Source organism: Martes martes (assembly GCF_963455335.1).
Source record: "Martes martes genome assembly, chromosome: X".
Classification (NCBI taxonomy): domain Eukaryota; kingdom Metazoa; phylum Chordata; class Mammalia; order Carnivora; family Mustelidae; genus Martes; species Martes martes.
Genome location: NC_137897.1, coordinates 970,767 through 990,819, shown reverse-complemented (window position 1 = coordinate 990,819; position 20,053 = coordinate 970,767). Strand labels below are relative to the sequence as shown.

Genomic DNA, 20,053 nt, shown 5'->3' with positions numbered 1-20,053 from the left:
ATACCGTGTGGTGCGGCTCGCCGGTGTACAGCTTTGTCCGCTACGTGCCAGAAATCCGGGAAAATGGCGTAGAATGGGGTGGAATGGAAGAGAATTCGGCAGAATGGAAGGGAATGCGTTACGAGAGACAGAACAGATTAGGACAGAGCACAACAGAGCAGAATACAACAGAACAAGACAAAATCAACGGGGTGATGGGCAGTTGACAACAGTCAGCAGAGACCCCCACTCCGCGGTCAGCCCCCCAGCAATGAGGACGCTCACGGAGACCCCCGTGACCGAGGGTGTCGGTTGGGTCGGCCGCTGCAGACCCACGGGGAGCTACCTCCTTGCGAGGATGGCATCGTAAATGCCCCCCGTTCTCCTGCACTGGACGTCCCGGAAGCCGGCGGGAGCCAGGAGCGCGCGGTACTGGGCGGGGGTCCGCTCCCGGCCCTCCGTCTGCACCAGCATGTTCAGCGAGTACAGCTGCGTGGTCAGCGGGCCCCGCCCGTCCGCATCCAGGAGGCTTTCAATCACCAGGACGCCGCCGCCTGGGACAGGGAGAGACGGCCGTGAGCGCGGGACCAGCCAGCCTGAGGACGCCCGCTCGACCTCGGAGGCTGCCTGCCCCATCCCCGAGCCCAGCCGGCCATCCCACTGCCCCGGGCGCCTTTGCGCCCTCATGCGGCCCCACGACCCACCTGGTTTGCAGGCGCGATGGACCCTCGCCAGCAGGTGTGAGCACCGCGTGTCGCTCCAGTCATGCAGGACCCTTGCCAGGATGTACAGATCAGCCTCCGGAAGCGGGTCTTTAAAGAAATCTCCTAGAACACAGGCAGGTGCCCTGGGGTCAGTCTGTAAGTCACCCCCGCATGGCCGCACCTGCACCCGGGATGCAAAAGTCACCTGACGGTGTCGAGCTGTTCTCACGTCTTCCCAGCCGGGATGGGACAAAAGAGGTTTCAGGGAAGACAAGAGAACTTGGGACGGTGTTTGGGGTCCCTTTCCATCCTTCAGATCTACAAAATGATTTTATTTTTATCTTATTTCCTAAGGTTGCAAGTACACAGGTCTCCAAGCCATGATTTCAGGATACCCCGAGCCATTGGTCAGCAGCTCCTGCCTGACGCGTTGAACCAAGTCAACAGTCCGTGCATGTTTTCCTCATTGAGAAACCAACTCAACTCTTGTCACATCTTTCCTGCAAGAAGTAACAATTTTGGAAGAAGTCTTGATTGGCCTGTGGTGAGCGGGGTCAACCGGCGGCTGAATGTTGCCCAAACTCTACAAATTCGCAGGAATTTGGGAAGACTGTGCACTGGATTCCACAGTGGTCAGTCCAGCACTCTGCCCTGTCCTGGGGCCCAGAGGCATTTCCTCATCAGGTAGGGTAGACCACAGGGGGAGTCCTCCAAACGGATTTTCTTCCACCAGTCACAGAAGACGGGGGTCGGCACACTCTGGCCCGGGGGCCACGTTTGGTGGGCCGTATGTTTGTGTGCAGCAGGTGAAGGAGACAATCCAGACCCCAGGATGAAGAACGTGCGGGCGGCTTCCACCAGGTTTCCCTTCATGACCAATGACGAGGACGGCAGAAGCCCAGCTCAGCTGTGTAATACCAAGGTAATCTGCTCTCTCGCCCGACCCCGCAACCTCTGAGGTCTCTGTGTTTCTCCCATTTTCCAGATGAAGCACATAAATTCATCCCAAGACTTGTGATAAAGATTCCCGGAGGCCAGGTTTGGGGTGAGGCGAGTCGGGCACTCTGCTGGGTGCAACATTAAAGGGGCCCCAAACCTGGTCATCAAGGTTTCTTACATTTTAATGTGATGTTTTTTAAGAAATGAACAGTAACCCCCCCCCCCCACCGCCAAATATCCATGATGGTCAAAGCTTGGGGATGTTACGTAAAGCCAGAATCCAACCCTACAGGTACACGACGCCCACCACGATGATGGCGTCTGAGCCTCAAAATGTCAACGTCTCCCTAATCTTCTGAGTCAGCAGATGTCCCCGAGCTTCCCTTCAACCCAGTTCACGTACCAGCATGGATTTAGACACCCGCATGCAGGTCTCGGGGTCTGTGTAAGAAAAGCAACACCAGCTGGGGCTTAAGCCACTGGAATCCGTCCCCTCCCAGCTCTGGAGACCAGAAGTCAGAGATCCAGGCGGGGGGCAGGGATGCTGAGATCCAGGCGGGGCAGGGCCGGGCTCCCTCCTGGGGCTCCAGAGGAGGGTCCTTCCTGCTTTTTCCATCTTCTGGGGCTCCGGGCATCCCTGGGCTGGTGGCCGCGTCCCTCCATCTCTGCCTCCGTCTTCATGTGGCTTCTCTGCATCTGTGTCTCCTTTTCCGTCTCTTACAAGGACCCCTGTCCTTGGATTTAGGGCCACCCTGACCCAGGACGAGCTCATCTCAGATCCTTCCTTTCATTACTCTGCAAAGACTCTGTTTCCAAATAAGGCCCCATTCGCCACTGCTAGGTGGACACAAATTTTGAGGAAACAGTCTTCCATCCAGCCAAATGCTCGAGAAAGAACCAAGCGTAAGGACACCATCTGGCCGTACGCTGGTTTCCAAGCGTCGTGGACAGTAACTCTAAGTTGAGGGCGGTTGCCTGCAGGCAGGGGAGGCCATGCCCACGGCGCAACCTCGGCCCGACCTGAGCCCCCGGGGGAGGCATCTGTGTTTCCCGGGGCACACGCAGAGGGCACGGAACCAACCCACCTTCACGGAAGCTGATCCGCGGCTCGTCCAGGAATGAGAAGTGCTTCTTCGCCGTCTGGACCACCTCGGGGATGTCGAACACGGTGACCTGACACCCGGGGTACAGAGAGGTGCACTCCTTGGCCAGAGCCCCGGAGCAGCCTGGAAGCGGACACGGAACAGGACAGGCAGACGGGAAAGTATGAGGAACATGCGTCTTGGCTCACCATGGACCCCTGGGGGGGCATCCATGTGGGTCACCATGACCCCGTTCTGCGGGCTTCATAGGCAGACACGCACTTGGGAACCACGACAGTCCCATGCGGGGCTGCCCCGTTATCTGAGGGTTCTGCGGCACAGAGAGGCCATGGAACGTGCCGACAGTCCCACAGCAAGCCGAGCACAGGGGCCGCTTGTGAATAAACCACCACAGGGCTCCCAATCACGGCGCCCTGCTCCCAGAGACAGTGCAGGGGACGTTGCCCTGATGTGGGCTATGGGTCTGAGCACCTCAGATCTGGGGACCAAGGACTGGGGGGCCCCTGGATGCACGGGGCAGCCTGTCCGCATCCTGGGCAGCTGGGCCCAAGGCAGCGAGCCGTTGTGTTGGTCCAAGGACGGAGCCACACCCAACATCAGGCTGGCGTTACCCCCAGAACGTGCTCCTGGGCCAACGTGGTGTCGGGAGCCCTTGAATCCCCGTCTAATGGGGTTCATGCTCCTTGTGCCTCCTCTATGGGACCAGCAGGGGTGGTCAGGGCAAGAGCACCTGCTTGAAAGGGACCAAGAGTTAACACCTCGCGGCCCTGACCTCCACCCACCCTTTAGGACGGGGACGACCCACACCCACCAGTCTTGCGTCTGCTCTAGGATGTGCCACACCCAGTCTTCAGCCCCAGCAGATGCCAAGACATGGGCATCCCTCTCCTCCGTGGTAGCATCAGGACCCCCAGAGCCCAGAACACCCGGCAGCCCCGGCAGCCCCACACGGCACTGTGTCTGCCTGGGAAGGCAGTGTGGGAAGGTCGACTAGATGGCCCAGTTGACTGCTTTCCAGGAGCTCCGTGACTGGTGCACCCCACCATGGTCTAAGCCTTTCGTGTCCCACTGAGCAACTCAATGTCGACCCCTGCATGGCCTGGGCACCAGCAGGGCCCTGGAGGTATAGAGTATCCGTCCCAACCCGATGCACAGAGTCAGAACTGCAGAGGGTCCACGTGGTTCCAGGAGAAGCTGGGACCCTCTCAGCCTGCAGGACGCGCTCGGATGCTTTCTCCCCGATCCTGAATGGCGTCCCGGTTGTCTTCCCCCGCAGCTGACACTAGGGAGCACGCGAGCCCCAAGACACAGCTCCGCCTGTGGGGCCAACGCTCACCACCAACGTCACAGATGAGCGGGAACGGGGACAGGTCAAAGGCGGCCAGCACGCGCCTCCCGCTGACGCTCCAGACGTCCTCCAGAGCCCTCATGAACTGCAGCCGCTCGCCCTCGGATCTGCACGCAAAACCACGCCGGTCAAGACCGTGTGGACATCCAAATCAGGGGAGAAGCGTTGGCCGGAGCAGGGGACTTGGATGAGGGCGAAGACCAGGACGGGTCGGGAGGCACCAGCCTTGGGGACTCTGCACCCCTGCCCACCCTTCTCCCCTTTCCCGGCCCCGGTCTGCTAGGAACCCTGCACAGAGCCATCGGGGCACCGACACCTGAGGGTTGTGGAACCAGACCCTACGCCAACAGCAGCGCCATGTGCATTCTTAGAGCCGACCTGGTACCTGGGTGACTCTGACCCAACCAAAACCCATTCCTCATTTTTCTGCATCACTGTTCCTTCGCGTAGAGCCCCTGGGAAGGAAGGACAGATTCCCGCCTGCCTAGGACACTGACCAAGACCAAAAAATCTGTTGTCTTTATTTTTTTTTTTAATTCTAAATATCAACGTCCCTGTTTTGCTCTGATTGGACCCATATACTCCTCGCGGCGAGTGTGTTGAAAGACCATCCCGCAAGCATGGGCGCTCGGCGTTACCTGTAGATAGCGGTGAAGAGCTCATCCGAGGGAACCCCAAATGCCTCTGGATACCGGTTCTTGCCGTCCCTGCAAACAGGCAGGACATGGTCACCCGGGATCTGACACGTTCAGGGAGCACCCGTTGGCGCACACGTGGGATCACACAACCTCACCTCCCGTCACAGACAGGACAAGGAGGAGACAGGAGTCTGTCACCAAACACACGCTCTCACCCCCTTCTGGGTTGGAACACAAGTCTGCTCAGGGCGACAGGCTGCACCACGAGCCCAGCTCTACCATGTGAGCAAGGAAGCAGTGCGCTGTAAAGACCGTCGGAAGGAAGTTTGAAAATAATGTGCGGTCAGGGGACGCGGAGGTCCACAGGACTCATCGGCTGGCCTCTGGGGACAGGAGAAGCCTTGCTGGGCTCTTATCAATACCTATCAGTATCTGTCATCTATCTATACCCATTTTTCAATATCTATCATTTATATATGTCTTCTAATGCATATCAATATCTATCTATACCTATCAGTATTTATTCATCTATTACCTATTAATATCTATCAATACCTATCCATCAATATCCATCTACTATCAATCTCCATACCTACCTACCCATATACCTATCGATCCACCTATCATCCATCCATCTATCCATCCATCCATCCATCCGTCCATCCTTATACTGTCACACATCCATCCCTATATCTATCTATCAATCATCTATGTGATATAGATCCCTATACCTATCAATCATCCATTCATCCATCCATCATCCATCCACCATCCATCTAATGTCCACCCATCAAACCAACCATGTATCATCCACCCATGTAGCCATCCCTATACTGTCATCCATCATCCCTATAGCTATCAATCAATCAATCATCTGTCCATTCAACCATCCTTCCACCATCCATCCATCCACCTGTCCATCCATCCAACCATCCATCCATCATCCATCCACCCATCTAGCCATTCCTATACTATCATCCATCAACCCCATAGCTATCAATCTATCATCTGTCCATCCAGCCATCCATCCATCACCCATCCATCTCTATATCTATTATCTATCAATCATCTATTCATCCATGCATCCATTCATCCAACCATCCATCCATCCAGCCAGCCAGCCATCTAGCCATCCCTATATCATCATCTAGCCATCCCTATAACTATCTATCTATCCATCCATCCCTATATCAATCATCCATCCACCCATCCATCCATCTGTCCATCCATCCAACCATCCATCCATCATCCACCCATCCACCCATCCCTGTACTATCATCCATCCATCCCTATATCTATCTACCTACCAACCTCTCTACCTGCCCATATATGTATCCATCCATCTGTGCCACTGCTTTCCAGTTGCAGGTGATTCTGCTGCCAAGATGCACTCATCAATGTCTGGGGACATTTGTTTTTTATTATCACGACTGGGGAGACTGTAGTGGCATGTGGTGAGAGGAGACCAGAGACAGCCCTACGCCCTGCAGAGCCCAGGACACCCCACCTCACAGAGTGATCCAGCACCAGGCACCCACATCACTGAGCCCAAGAGCAGCTGTGAGACACACAACCATCGCGATTCAGGCAGAATCTTGTTGTGCGACATCTTCCCCACCTTGTCTCCTTGGCCCAGGGCCCTTGCCCTGGAGAGCATCAAACCACAAGGACTCCTAACTGGGCAGATTTGCATTTCATGAATTCCTTCAGCCAAGACCACGAGGGTTTCTCACATCTGCTCTGGATGTCCAGACCTAGCGGTGTCGTGTTTGATCTACAAGAAACCTGGCACTTCAGCTACACAGATACCACGAAACCAGCCCCCAGGGAGCCCTGGTGCACCGGTCTACGATGTCAAGGCCATGCCCACCTCACAGCCTGGGCCAGGTGGCCCCAACAGAGGTACGTCGTCCTGGCCAGGTACCGCAGCATGTCGCCTTGGCACTTGGGACTGGCCCTGACCAGGTAGGTGCTGGAGAGCTCCGTGTTTTGATACAAGGCTGAAAACAAACACAGAGAACACAGAAGCCTAAGTTAGATTCCAGGTCCTTGACGTGTGCTGGCGCCGGCATTGGCCACGTCAGGACTGAAAGCAGATTCTCACTTGGGGGCATCAAAATGCTTGCAGCCACCGCCGGGGGCTCATCTTGAAGAGCGGGGGGGCCGCTGGGCACCTGGCACACCTGGTCGATTCCATTTTGGCAAATTCCATTGGAAGGTCTGGTGAAGCAGGTGGAGAGGGCAAGGAGGCTGATGGGAAACCCTATACTATAATCCGTGGGCTTTAAAATAGCCCCTGATAGGGACCTACCCTCTACTGGTGATACAACCATCTCCAAAATGGGAATCACGTGGACGGAGCAGCGACTGTCTTTCTGCCACGCTCAGCCAAGCAGCAGGCAACCAACCTCGGGTGAACGCCATCGTTCTAACAATGCCCTGCAGACAACGTGCAGCCCCAGGACCACAACGGCCCTGGTGCTCCTGGGCCAGTGCCCTGCTGTGAGCTACCCCATCCTGCAGCATCTGCAAATGGCCAGTCCCGTGCCCAAGCCTACCTCCCTATCTCCTCTCCTGGGGACCCTGCTTTCCACGGAGCCCCCACTGTCCTGCATGACGTGGTCCCCAGCTGGGTGTTGGCACTCACTCCATGCCCCAGGGCCAAGGGACAACTGATAATTGTGCCAGACGCCACCTCCACTAGCATTCCCTGCCCCCGCCGTGTCCTGGCTGGGGTGTCCTCCTGGGGTGCGAGCTCAGGGTCAGCCACCCCAGTACGTGTCATGGGCAAAGATTGTTCTCGGGGAGTGGCGGGCGCTGGTTCCAGCTAGCTTGCACCCTGTACCTTCTGGATTTTCACACCCAGGCACCTGAGAGTGGTCAACCCCCAGAAAATGCTCAAGCTAACCCATGCCTGCTATTTGCACCCCAGAACCCCAACGGCTGCATGACTCCGTGCCACGAGCACAAAGGCCACTGAGCACCGCGGCCACAGCCAGGCCAGCGCCCCTGTTCTTGGCTGCTCTGGCTCAAGCAACGCTTTCTACATTCACAACGTCGTGCATCTACAATTCTGAAAATGGCCAGAACGAGTGAAACTTGGAATGTTGCAAAGTAAAGACATGAAAAGAAACCCCTAGTCATCTCCATATTTCACAAGACGGAAGCCGTTTCAACACCGAAATGAGAAGGTACTATCCTAAGGAATGGCAACCCTTTAGCGGGACAAATTTAGCTTGATGAAAAGGACTCCCTTGTGATTTTTCCCCCATTTTTTGCTTGCTCATTGGATACTTTGTGAGGGTACCGATGTGTACACCAGCATGCAGAGACCTGTCTAGAATGAGGTCTGCAAAACACAGCCTGGGCGCTCAACCCGGCCCACTGCTTGTCTTTGTAAAATAAAGTTTTATTGACACCCAGCCACGCCCATTCATTTACGTAATGGCTACATGCTTACCTTTTCCCCTCCTGGTTTCGGCCTGAAGCAGCTTCAGGGACACGCAGGTGTCCAGCAGGAGTTCCGTCCCACGGGAGCTGGTGCCCAGTCGCGCAGCCACGGCCACCGCACCCAGGGGCTCCGGGGCCTCCGCGAGAAGGTCAAACACGCCCAGCTCAGAGGCGGCAAACAGAACCTCGGAAACAAGGGGCCAGCTTTGAGCGCCCTAGGAGCCGCCCTCACCCCAGGAAGCCAGGGTTAGGGTTCGGGTCATTTTTGTGGCGAAGACATGTCATTTTGTGGCCAAGCATGCATTACGGACAAATGGATGAGGAAATTATGGTCCAGGCACACAGCGGACGATGACGCAGCCTTGAGAAGGAAGGGCGGGCGTTCTGCCCCTGCTGGGACATGGGTGGGCCTTGAGGACATGGTGCTCGGGGACATCAGCCAGACCCAGAAGGACAAATCGTGTGTGATTCCATGCATGTGGGATCCCTAGCAGAGTCCCACCCACACAGTTTGGGGAAGATGGAAAGTTCTGGAGATGATGGAGGGAGGCGGTTGTCCAACAGTGTGAATGAGCTCAGTGCCCCTGAGCTGTGCACGTATAAACGTTGGAGATGGTAAAATTGATGCTATGGCTATTTTAAAATGATAAAAAAATTTTTTCAAAATAATTTTTTAAAACTTAAAGAATAAAAATAAAAATTTCAAATTCAGCGTTTGAACTCGTTAACATTTTTAACTTAAATTTCAAAATATAAAACAAAATGCGTACAATTTAAGCAAACATCCAAATATTTTAAGCAGAATAGCATAACTAAAACGAAATGAGAAGAAAAGAAAAGAAAGGAAATGAAACGAAACACGCTTCTACTGTGCACGCGGAAGGACCTGTTTCTACGGCTCCAAGTGCTGTAGGGTTGACCAGGTGTCCGGACTACGGCATCTATGAGACAGGTTGGTCCCCAGGGAGGGCGAGGGCCGGTGCTGCCGAGTGCATGCAGGGTGCCGCAGGGCCATTCACTGGCTGGCCGGCTCGGGGAAAGGGAGAGTCTGACCAGGTGTGGGCTTCTGCGGCATCCCCCCACCCTGTCTGTGTTCAGAAGCTCGGCACTGAACCCCTCCCTCCCGGGATGCCCAGAACAGCATCACTCGGAAAAGCCAGCAGCCTGGGAACCATTGTAGGAAAGAAACACCCTCCCCAAAGAGAACACCCAGGGAGGGATAGGGCCCCGTACCACCACCTGCAAACCCACATTGAGTTTTCAAGACCCCGGTCCTTGCCTCTCCACGGTTAGCAACGATCACCTGCGCATAAGGCATAAAACGTGGCTAATTCCATGCATTTTTTCCTCCTCCTACACACAGTAGTAGTTTTGGATGCGCGGTGCCAAGACCGGGGCGGCCTCACCAAGATTGGCCGGGTCGGAAGCACATACTCACGTCCCACGTGCGCAGACGGTCCTAGAGCGCAGGTGCCTCCCTCGGCCCTCGCTCCAAAAAGTGATCGGCACTCGTCCAATATGGACGTGAACGTGGAAAAATGTGAGTCCCGTCTCCGTGCTTCGTGAGGTCGTAAGCAGGTTGGTGTTTGCGTTTTCGCTGAGCGCACGGAAATCCCGACACACGCACACGGCCGTGGCGGGGGTGTGCAGTGATGCTGCGCTCACTGTTACTCTGTGGAGAGGATCCTGTTAACTCGCATTCCGAGAAAGCCGCGTTTTTGGACCCTAGCCCGGCTGACACCTGGGGCCGCATGGCTGTCTGGGGTGAGGCGTCCTGCACCGTAGGGTGTGGTGTCGGGTCTCTGGTTTCCACCCGCCACACACCAGCCGTGGCAACCAAAAATGTCCCCAGACCCTGCCGAGTGTCCCCTGAGTGGGGGGCCGTGTCCCCATTTGAGAAGCCCTAGAGTAAAGTTCTATCAAGGTTATCCAGATGCCCCACCTATAAAATTCAATTAAGCTCATATCAGGTTGTATCCGTGTGCGTTCTGTGAGGGTCGCACAAACTCTTACGCTAGTAACATTGTATCAAGTCATGTGAGGGACCCACTCCTCGTTCTAGTAACATTGTATCAAGTCGTTCTTCCGAGAAGGTGGTACGAGCGCGTCCTGTTAATGTTGCACGAACTCTTCTCCAACGAACCTGTACGAAGGGCTCTCCTCCGGCTGCTTCAAGCCTTATTCTATCAAGACAGCGTTAACGCTCGCTCGGGTGAGGGGTGTCGCTTCTTATTTTGCTACAGTCGCTTTCACTCCCGTTACGACTCCATGACATCTTGTGCGGAGCCCTTAGGAACTCCTTCTGCATTTAGATTTTATTCACTCCTTCTATCAAGGTCATACTGAGTTTTATTCTATCACAGTCATATTAAGTACTATTCCGGGAAGGTTATATTCAGTCTTACCCCATCAAGGTCGTATTCAGTATTATTTTATCAAGATCCGATTAGGTTTTATTCTATCAAGGTCACGTTAGGTTTTATGGTATCAAAGTCGTATGATGTATTATGCTGCCAAGGTTGTATTAGGTTTTATTGTATGAACATTGTACTCAGTTCTACTGTATCAAGATTCTATTAAGTTCTTTTCTATGAAGGTTGTGATGGGTTTTGTGGTATCAAGGTTGTACTAAATTTTATTGTATCAAGATTGTATTGGGTTTTATTGTATCAAGATTGTATTCAGTTCTATTGTATCAAGATCCTATTAACTTCTCTTCTATGAAGGTTGTGTTGGCTTTTATGGTATCAAGGTTGTATTAAGTTTTATGCCGTGAAGGTCATGTTCCATCATCTTCCATTAACCTCGTGACAATGGGGTAACACAGCATCACGTGTACTGATACCAACAGCAACGCGAGTGAGAAGAAACCGCCCCACCTGGTCTGGAAACACCCCGCGAGCACAAGTAACTCACGTCTTCCAGCAACAGAAACGCAATGAATTATTACGATTGTTTGGTCGAAGCACGGTCCTTTTCCGCACCTCAAAAACTCTGCAGGAGGAATGCTTAACCCGTTGGGGGGCCGACAGACCGAATCGGGGGGGACCTGTGAGCTCAGCTGGGGATGACGTGCGGCTTCCGTATTAGTGACCTCCGCCCAAACTCAGCACCCGCTTCGGTTATGAATTAAGAGAAAAGCATGGCTGTGTTACGATGCCTGTGACTCGGCGACCCAGGGAAGCCAAGACGTCTTCGTGTCTCGTGGAATCTGCCCCAGGGCACCCGAAATGCCACTGGCAAGCCCACGGCGTCATGGTGCCCGTGGGTGTGGCCCCCGCCGTCTGCACACTTCCCCCCCGGGTCTTGGAGTCCCAGACCTTGTGCCCCAGCACCCCAGCGTCTGCCGTCCTTGGACATCTCTCTGCCCTGTCGATGCTGAGCCAGCACACGGTGAAGCTGCGTGTCTCCAAATTAGAGGCTCACTGCAAAGAGCCGGGGAGGGTCCCCCCAACCCTGTCCCATGAGAGAAGTCCAGCGCCGCCCTGCCCAGCAGCTGTGAACGTTCTCCTGCCGTCTGCGTCCACACGGCTGTGCACGTGGACACGTTCAGCACCTGAACCCCGGAGATTTCCAACACAGCATGCGTGTGTCCCACCAACGTCGACCTCCCACTGCCAAGATCCTCACCCCCCAGCCCGACACTGATGGAGCTTTAAAATATAAAATCTAGGGATGCCTGGGGGGCTCAGATGGTTAAGCATCTGCCTCCGGCTCAGGTCATGATCCCAGGGTCCTGGGATCGAGCCCCACATTGGGATCCCTGCTCGGTGGGGAGTCTGCTTCTCCCTCTGCCTCTCTCCCGTGCTCGTGCGTGCTGTCTCTCTCTCAAATAAATACATAAAATCTTTAAGAAATAAAATATAAAACTAAAATTCACATAGCAGGAGAATCAACATCAGGTGTTTTAAACGAAACAACTCCCGGGCGTGCGCCTCGTTCACAGCCTTGTTGAACCACCGCCTCCGTCCCGATGCAGAACGTTCCCGTCCTCCCAAAAGGACAGGCCGTGCCCGTTGGCCGTCCCTCCCCACCGCCCTCTCCGGCGCCCAGCGACCACCACCCGGCTTCCTGTTCCTGCGCATTTGCTGTTCTCGGCGTTTCGCGTAAATGCCATCACACCCCCACGTGGCCCGCGTGTCTCCGGTTTCCGCACCGGATCCGCTCAGCCACAAGAAGGGATGACATATTGACGTGTGCCACGTTGTGGACGGACCCCCACACTCGCCTCTAGCTTAAGCCATCACCTGGCTGTTTTGTGTGTTAATGGACGCGCATCTGTATGACTCTGTCACAAAACACATTTTCAGTATTTCAATCCCCGTCTTTGAATAAACATTGCCCCATGCCCCCGTGGGCAAGTTTCTGCCCGGACACCTGCCCATCATGCCAGGACAGTCCACCCCGAAAGGACACTCTGTACCCCTTAAGCGGTCACTCCCCATTGCCCTCGCCCAGCTCCCGCCAACGGGATCCAAGCGTGCCCTGCAGAATGTTCTCCCCGCGCTCCTACCTGGGAGACCATGAACCCATTTGAGTACTCGGTCAGCAGACGGTACGCCTGTTCCTCGGGGGAACTCATCTTTGTCCCACGCCAGGCTGGCCTTGAGAGCTCCCGGCTGTCCCAGCTGCACGGAGTGTGGCTGTGTTGGCAAGCGCTGGGGCGGCCGGCGGCTCCGAGCGGCCGTCCGCGCTCCTCGCCGGGAGCCCAGTGAGAGCCAAAGGCGGATCACTCCGGAAAATCCCATTAGCCCTATTAAGGGGATGACAAAGCTTGAGGGTCCTTGCTGGCTTCCTGCGGGCTCCTTCTGTCCCCGCTGCGCACACAGCCCCGAACAGCCCGCACCTCTCCCCTCCCTCCGCACACCTCTCCCCTCCCTCCCTACGCCCTCAGCGATGGAATGGATGCAAAACAACAGGCTCGCTCATGGCTACCGTGGATGACTCGTTTCAGGCACTGAAGACTCTCCAGCCCCCCTTACATGAGCAGACAACGGGGTATCATTAATCTACCAGGGCTACTGGCCTCACAAAGGACACGAGACCCACTGGGCTAAAACCAAGGGACTTATCCTCCCCCAGCTCTGGAGTCCAGAACCAGCACTGAGGTCCAGGCGGGGCAGAGCCGTGCTCCCTCCACAGGCTTCAGGGCCTCGAGGCTCCTTCCTCCCTCTTCCAGCTTCTGGGGCTCCAGTCGTCCCTCGGCTATGGCCGCGTCCCTCCCATCTCTGCCTCCGTCCTCAAGTGGCTTCTCCTCTGCGTCTGTGTCTCCTCTTCCATCTCTTACGGGGACCCCTGTCGTGGATTTAGGGTCACTCTGGTGCAGGACGAGCTCATCTCGGATCCTTCCCCTCATCACATCTGCGAAGACCCTGTTTCCGAACCAGTTCCCATCTTGAGGTTACCGGGATCAGGACATGCACATGTTGGGGACACATTCAAGGGACACATTTAACCCACAGTGGACAGGGTGAGCTCAGCTGCTTTCCACAGCTCAGGATCCTTCCAACGTCGTCTCAAGTCACGTCCTCCTTGGCTCTCCAAAGCCGGCAGATGCCCTCGACCCCAGTCCACGGACTTGGGCTCTGAAACTGTTACTAATCGTGTGTCTTGCCGCTGCTAACGGTGCACGGGAGGGACTCTGGTGAGGGCTGTCTCCGAAACGTGGCCTCTGAAACATGGTCACGTTATTTGTCCCCCCGGCCCATGCCGTCCATCTGTCGGTGTCCAAGATGGCGGGAGCAGCTCAGGTGACAGACGGCGGAGGCCACACGTGGGCAGTGGGCTCCCGTAGAGGAGAGCCACGACCTGTCCCCGTGCTGCTCCCTCCCAGACCTCCCCTCCCCATGGGTCTCACCGGACCAGAGCCCCTGTGCCACCCGGCCACTGCTCCTTGGGGTCACGCTCAGCTATTCTCTATGAATGCCAGCGATTTTCTGCAGGGAGCATTATCATCCCGGTAGCCACGATCTCCGGGCCGCAGACATGAATTCAAGAGACTCCGTGCAGACAGCGGGGGATGCGGGCGACCGGGCATCCTGGGGATGTGCTGGGAGCAGGAGGCACGGCGGTAGCACTGCGGGCACCGGGTGAGGGGTGGACGGGGCAACAAGGCGGCAGCCTCAGACGCTGGGGCTGGCCGGGGGGCCGGGTCCACGCTGGGGCAGGACTGGCCGAGGTGCCCATCAACGGGGACATCACGGCAACTGGGCGGGAGGGTCCAGGCTGCACGCAAGACGGCAACGCCCAGTTCACGCGAGGAAGGACGGCGGGTACGTTCCCACCCCGCCGGTGCCGGCAGAGCAGAGCGGGAACAGACAGGAGGCAGGCGGGGTCTCGTGGCTGCAGGAAGGCCCACCTGCCATTTTCGTATTTTATACCGTATTGCCTTGTGTTGTGTTTCATTTCTGTTCATTTCATTTCCTTATTTTATTTCTATTCATTTTTCTATTTGCATTTTTTGTTTCACTTTTTATTATTTTATTTAATTCATTTCATTTTTCATTTTATCATTTCCTTTTTATTTATTTTATTATATTATCTTACTTTATTATATGACTTTATTTTATTTTCTAAAGAGATTTACTTATTTTAGGGAGCGAGACAGCACAAGCAGGGAAGCAGAGCACGGGGGAGACGACCTCAAGCAGAGGGCTCCAGCGCTGGGCGCAGAGCGTGACGCAGGACTCGATTTCGTGACCCTGAGATCACGACCTGAGCCGAAATCAGAATTGGACGCTGAACCGACCGAGCCACCCAGATGCCCCTATATCGCTTTATTTAGAAAATTCATATATTTGTTTTATTTCATTTCACTTCGTTAAGACTTACGGAACCAATTTATTGTTTTTCATCTCATTTCACTTTATTGACTTTATTATTTTTGTAAGTCAACTTAATGTCCCCTCTATGAGGCACCGTCTTCCCGGCGTTGTGCGGTCACCATCCTTTGTCCTCTGATCTGACCATCCCTCCGTGGCTCCCTGCGTCCCACATGCGCCGAGGTCCACCCCTGGGCTCCCCGGTCAGTGTGCTGGCGTCCAGCTGGTGCCTGGGACCCCCTCACTTGCACGGTCTACACCGCATCCTGGCAGACAGCCTGGTCGTGTCTCTGCAGCCCTGCACACACCACCACATACAACTCCTTTCTGCAGCGCAGCTACCAGAGTATGGACTTCTCCTGCGTATGGACTTCACGTCAGTTTGTCAAGTTCTCCAAAAAATCTCCCCGATATGTCGATGGCAACGACCCTGAAGAGGGTTGCCTGGGTGGCTCAGTTAGAAATGACCCCGAGCGGACATTCCAGCGCTACGAGGTTTCCTGCCTCTCGCGTTCACGGTTGTCCCCGAGGCCGGGGGTCCTTCGTGGTCCTTCAACAATATTTTCCACGTTTTATGGCGCCTGGAGTTCCTGGCAGATCCATTTCTCAGTGCCCAGTAGCTTCTCCGCTCTCCTGGATGCTTTGTCCTCACTGGGACGCCTTCTAAGGGGTCACCGCTGATGTGTAGAGTCACGGCGGGCTCTCGTCACCCTTGATGCATAGACACACGACGCACGGCGGGATCTCCTCCCCGCTGACCTGCAGAGACGCTGCGGACTTCTGTGCACCACTCTGCGTCCTGCAATCTCGAGGAGCAAACCAACCATCTCCAGGTGTCTTGAGATTTTCGTGTGGGTGATTAAAATGCCCGCATGCAATCAAAATGCGGCTTCTCCCTTTCCAATTCGAAGCCTGAGGGGGAGGAGGAAAACCGACATTGGGTACGTCTGCAGAAACCTTTAATCGACGCACGTCTCTTGTGATTATTCCCGTATTTATTCAGCTAGGGATTGACTTCTGTATCTTACTCATTTATTTTGGCTTTAATGACATGCCTGGATAGTGGTACCACGTGGCCTGGTCCCCGTCGTAGGGCTTAATCAACTTGAACTTCCAGTCCAGCTTGCTTTGTCTCGGAGACATGAAGGCAAGTCTTTCAAAAACCGGAAATTGCACCATTTGCTTGATAATCCATACAAAAGCAGTTGGGACCTGTATGAAAAGGTCACGTATCTGAATGCATTGTCACCCACTCATTTTTGGTTTTTCCTTGTCCTGCCTCTTCTCGGCCCCAGTATGTGCCCCCAGCGGTCTCTCGGGCCCTCTCTGATGCTCGATTTCACGAGCAAAGCCCAGATGGCGGCTGTGGGCCCTCCTGTGGCCTCTGCTTCCCTCCACCCCGCACTCCTGCAAGCCTGAGTTCAGCGTCCGCTCACCATGCCTTGTCCATGCCATGCCCCATGTTGGGGACAGCATCACCTGTCTGGGGGTGCAGGCAAGGCTCCAAGGGAGAGCTCTACACCGTTGTGACAAGGAGCCGGGCCTGTCCTGTGGTTGGGTGGGCCACGGGCTATATGACAGAGCCTGAGATGTCCTTGCACAGCTGTGTGGATGGAAGCAGGTGGTAAGACTCGGAATGATGTTCGGGTGTGGGAGGGGCTCACAGGAGGGACAGGACGACCCACCGCCACTCGTATTTGCTCGATTAAGGTGCAAGCAGCCCTTCTCAGACAGGACGCCCCATCCCAGCGGGGAGGATCTCCCCGGGATCTTCCGTTAAGGCGATTACTTTAGTAATGAGATTGAGGGCTGAGACGGGCTGGAGACTAATGCCTACAACTCAAGGTCAGTGCTCATGTCCTCCCCTTCTGGAAGCAGAGTCCCGAACACGAGTAAACAGAGGACTCCCATGTCAGAGCGGCTGGGAATGGACAGCCACCCCCTTGCATATCTCAACCACTGGTGCGGCATCCACGTTCGCGCGCCCAGGCCTGAGCGGTCCGTGCTCCTTGTGGGAAGAAGTGAGACGCCGTCTTGACAGAAGACACTTCCCACCACACGAAAAACAGAAAAAGGATCTGCACGGACAGGAGTTTGTCCAAACATGAACCAGCTCATGGGTTTCTTTCGGGGGGAGGCAAACACGTTCTCAGGTGTGTGCGTGCTGGTGGCCGCCCATGTCTCTGTGCCCAAAGACGCTGGATTGTGGCCTTCGCACGGGTGGACATTACGGGATGTGCAGTGTATGTCAATATAGGTACTTTTTGGAAGACATTTTATTTTTAAAGATGTATTTATGTTCAGAGTGAGAGACAGGGCACGTGCACGCGGGGGAGGAACAGAGGGAGGGAATCTTCCAGCAGACTCCCCACTGTGGGCCCCGACACAGGGCTCGATGTCCCAACCTCACAACCTGAGATCAGGATCTGAACCGAAACCAAGAGTCGGACGCTCAGCCGACCGAGCCGCCCAGGCGCCCCAAGACTTCATGCTTTTAGCAGCAGTCTGCGGTCCCCAGGAAAGCACGACGGGACGCTCGGAGGCGTACCATACACCCCTCACCGTCACGCATGCAGGACCTCCCACGGACACTACCGTGAAGGAGAAAGGCATCCTCGGAAATCTGCAACAAGACCATGGAACGGGGGCGTGGATGATCCTGATCAAAACGCACCACTGATGTTCTGTCCGCAGCGTGGCCCGCCTGCCCGTTTCCTGGGGTCCCCACGTCCACAGGAGAGGAGGACACACACACGGGGGTAGACCCAGAGATGGCAACGCCTCCCCTGCTTCTGAGCGTGCGGGGCTGGGGGAGAAGCCCCTCTGCTTCCCCCACGGAGAGACGCTCAGGGGGTGAAAATCGATCACAGACAGAAGCACGGATGTGTCGAGACGTTGAGGAGCCCCACCAGGCCGGCCTGACGGCCACAAAGGACACATGAGTGACGCAGACCCACCGGTCTGTGGAGAGAAGACTTGGTGGCATGGCTCCCGCGGGAGGACCGGCTGAGTCCCTCAGGCTCCAGCCACGAGTCCCTCGCACGTCTGGAAAAACACCTGAGACGCGCCGGGGTGAGTCTGGGAAGGTTGACACGCGGGTGAGCTGACGACCCACACTCGCGTCGGGCTCCTTTCTCGAGGCTCAGGTCCCACGACGCGATGTGGGGAAACACCGTGCGGAAGGTGACCCTTGGCTCGCAAAACCGTGCACCTTGGTAGCACGTGGGCACCAGTGGGGGAGGGTGTGTCCACAGACCCGCACCTGTGTCAGCCCGGAGCCCTGGAATCAGGCAGATGGCCTTCGGGATCTCGTCCACGCTCCCGGAGGGACTCTACTGGGCACATAAGGTGGGAAATCACGAGCCTGGTGGGTCAGCGTGAAGGTGACCGAGGCGTTAGGCGGCGGATGGCCTCAATTCTAAAATCACGTTATTGATTGATTTTATAGGTGGCCATCGTGGCAATGAGGACGCTGTCTGGGGTTGAATAACATCCCCGTGACTTTCCTGGACCCTTGGGAGGGGTCTTCCCAGGACAAGGGTGTCTGCAGATGGGATGAGTGAGCAGACATCCTGCGAGCAAAGAGGAGGGAGCAGCCGGTCCGCCTGGCCGGAGGGCCGTGTGTGCTGGAGTTGGGAAAGGTGCAGTGTGGCCGGCGGGAACGTCTGTCCACCCCACCAGTGACAGAAAGGGTTGGGCTGGCCAGAGGGCTCGAGAGTTCTTGCACACTCTTGTCCCTGAACCAAACAAGGGCTCCTTCGATGCCTTCCCAAAGACGAGCCCACGCGTGGCGTCTTCACACCGGTTAGGCAGGTTCCACCGTAGAAACTGCACATGGTCAACGACCGCAGAGAGCGGCACTGCGGGTGAGCACTGCCGGGAGAATGTGCGCTTTCTTCTCTTTCCTGACGGGAAGACACGCACGGAGCTGCCCCTGTGAGCCTGTCCGCCACGGGCCATCCAGATGCCGGTGGGGGGGACGGACAGAATCCCGGCCTCTTGGGATTTATGTTTTAAAGACGACAAATAGTGAGCAAAGAAAGAGGTTGAAACATCCGTGTCAGCGGGTCCTAATGTGCGGTGTGGCAAGAAGGGGAGGAGGGCGCCTGGGTTTGGGGAGGGGGTGCGATTTTCTAGCAGAGTGGTCGGGGGGCCCTGCACATCTGAGTGCCAAGGGAGGCAGGTGACCAAGGGAAGAGCAGCCCAGGAAGAGGAATGGCAGGTGCAAAGGTCCTGGGACAGTAGCCCATGTGACCTGTTCAGAGAAGAGTGAGGCTCTGGGGCAACAGCATGTCTGACCTGTTCAGACAAGAAGAAAGGAGCAGGAGCGAGTGCAAAGGCCCTGGGGCAGTGGCATGTGTGACCCGCTTAGGAAAGAGGAAAGGCCCTAGGGCAGTGGCCTGTCTGACTGTTCAGAGAAGAGCAAAGGAGCATGGGTGGGTGCAAAGGCCCTGGGGCAGCAGCATGTGTGACCTGCTCAGAGAGGAAGGAGCAGGGGCAGGTGCAAAGGCCCTGGGGCAGTGGCATGTGTGACCTGCTCAGAGAAGAGCAAAGGCTCTGGGCCAGTAGAATATATGACCTGTTCACAGAAGAGCAAAGGCCCTGGGGCAGCAGTGCGTCTGACCTGTTCAGAGAAGTGCAAAGGAGCAGGGGGAGAGAAGGGGAGGAGGGGTGCTGGGTGTGGCAAGGGGGTGTGATTTTCTAGCAGAATGGTCGGGGAGGCCTTGACCATGTGCGTGCCCAGGGAAGCAGGTGACCAAGGGAAGAGCAGCATAGGAAGAGAAACAGCAGATGCAAATGCCTTGGGGCAGCAGCCCATGTGACCTGTTCAGAGAAGAGCAAACAAGCAGGGCAGGTGCAAAGGTCCTGGGGCAGCAGTGCATGTGACCTGTTCAGAGAAGAACAGAGTAGGGGCAGGTGCAAATGCCCTGGGACAGCAGCCCATGTGACCTGTTCAGAGAAGAGCAAAGGAGCAGGGCAGGTGCAAAGGTCCTGGGGCAGCAGCCCATGTGACCTGGTCAGAGAAGAGCAAAGGAGCAGGGGCAGGTGCAAAGGTCCTGGGGCAGCAGCC

General features: G+C 55.8%; 1 protein-coding gene across 1 annotated transcript; it reads right to left on the bottom strand.

The window, feature by feature from the left end:
- Positions 1-321: 321 nt before the first annotated feature.
- On the bottom strand, positions 322-12,743 carry ASMT (acetylserotonin O-methyltransferase; the record flags this gene model as incomplete). The annotated part of the gene is made up of 8 exons (XM_080794908.1): positions 322-533; positions 684-806; positions 2,708-2,848; positions 4,062-4,180; positions 4,712-4,780; positions 6,582-6,711; positions 8,172-8,346; positions 12,675-12,743. The coding sequence occupies 8 exons, from the start codon at positions 12,741-12,743 to the stop codon at positions 322-324; spliced, it is 1,038 nt and encodes a 345-aa protein (XP_080651034.1).
- Between the last annotated feature and the right edge of the window lie 7,310 nt (positions 12,744-20,053).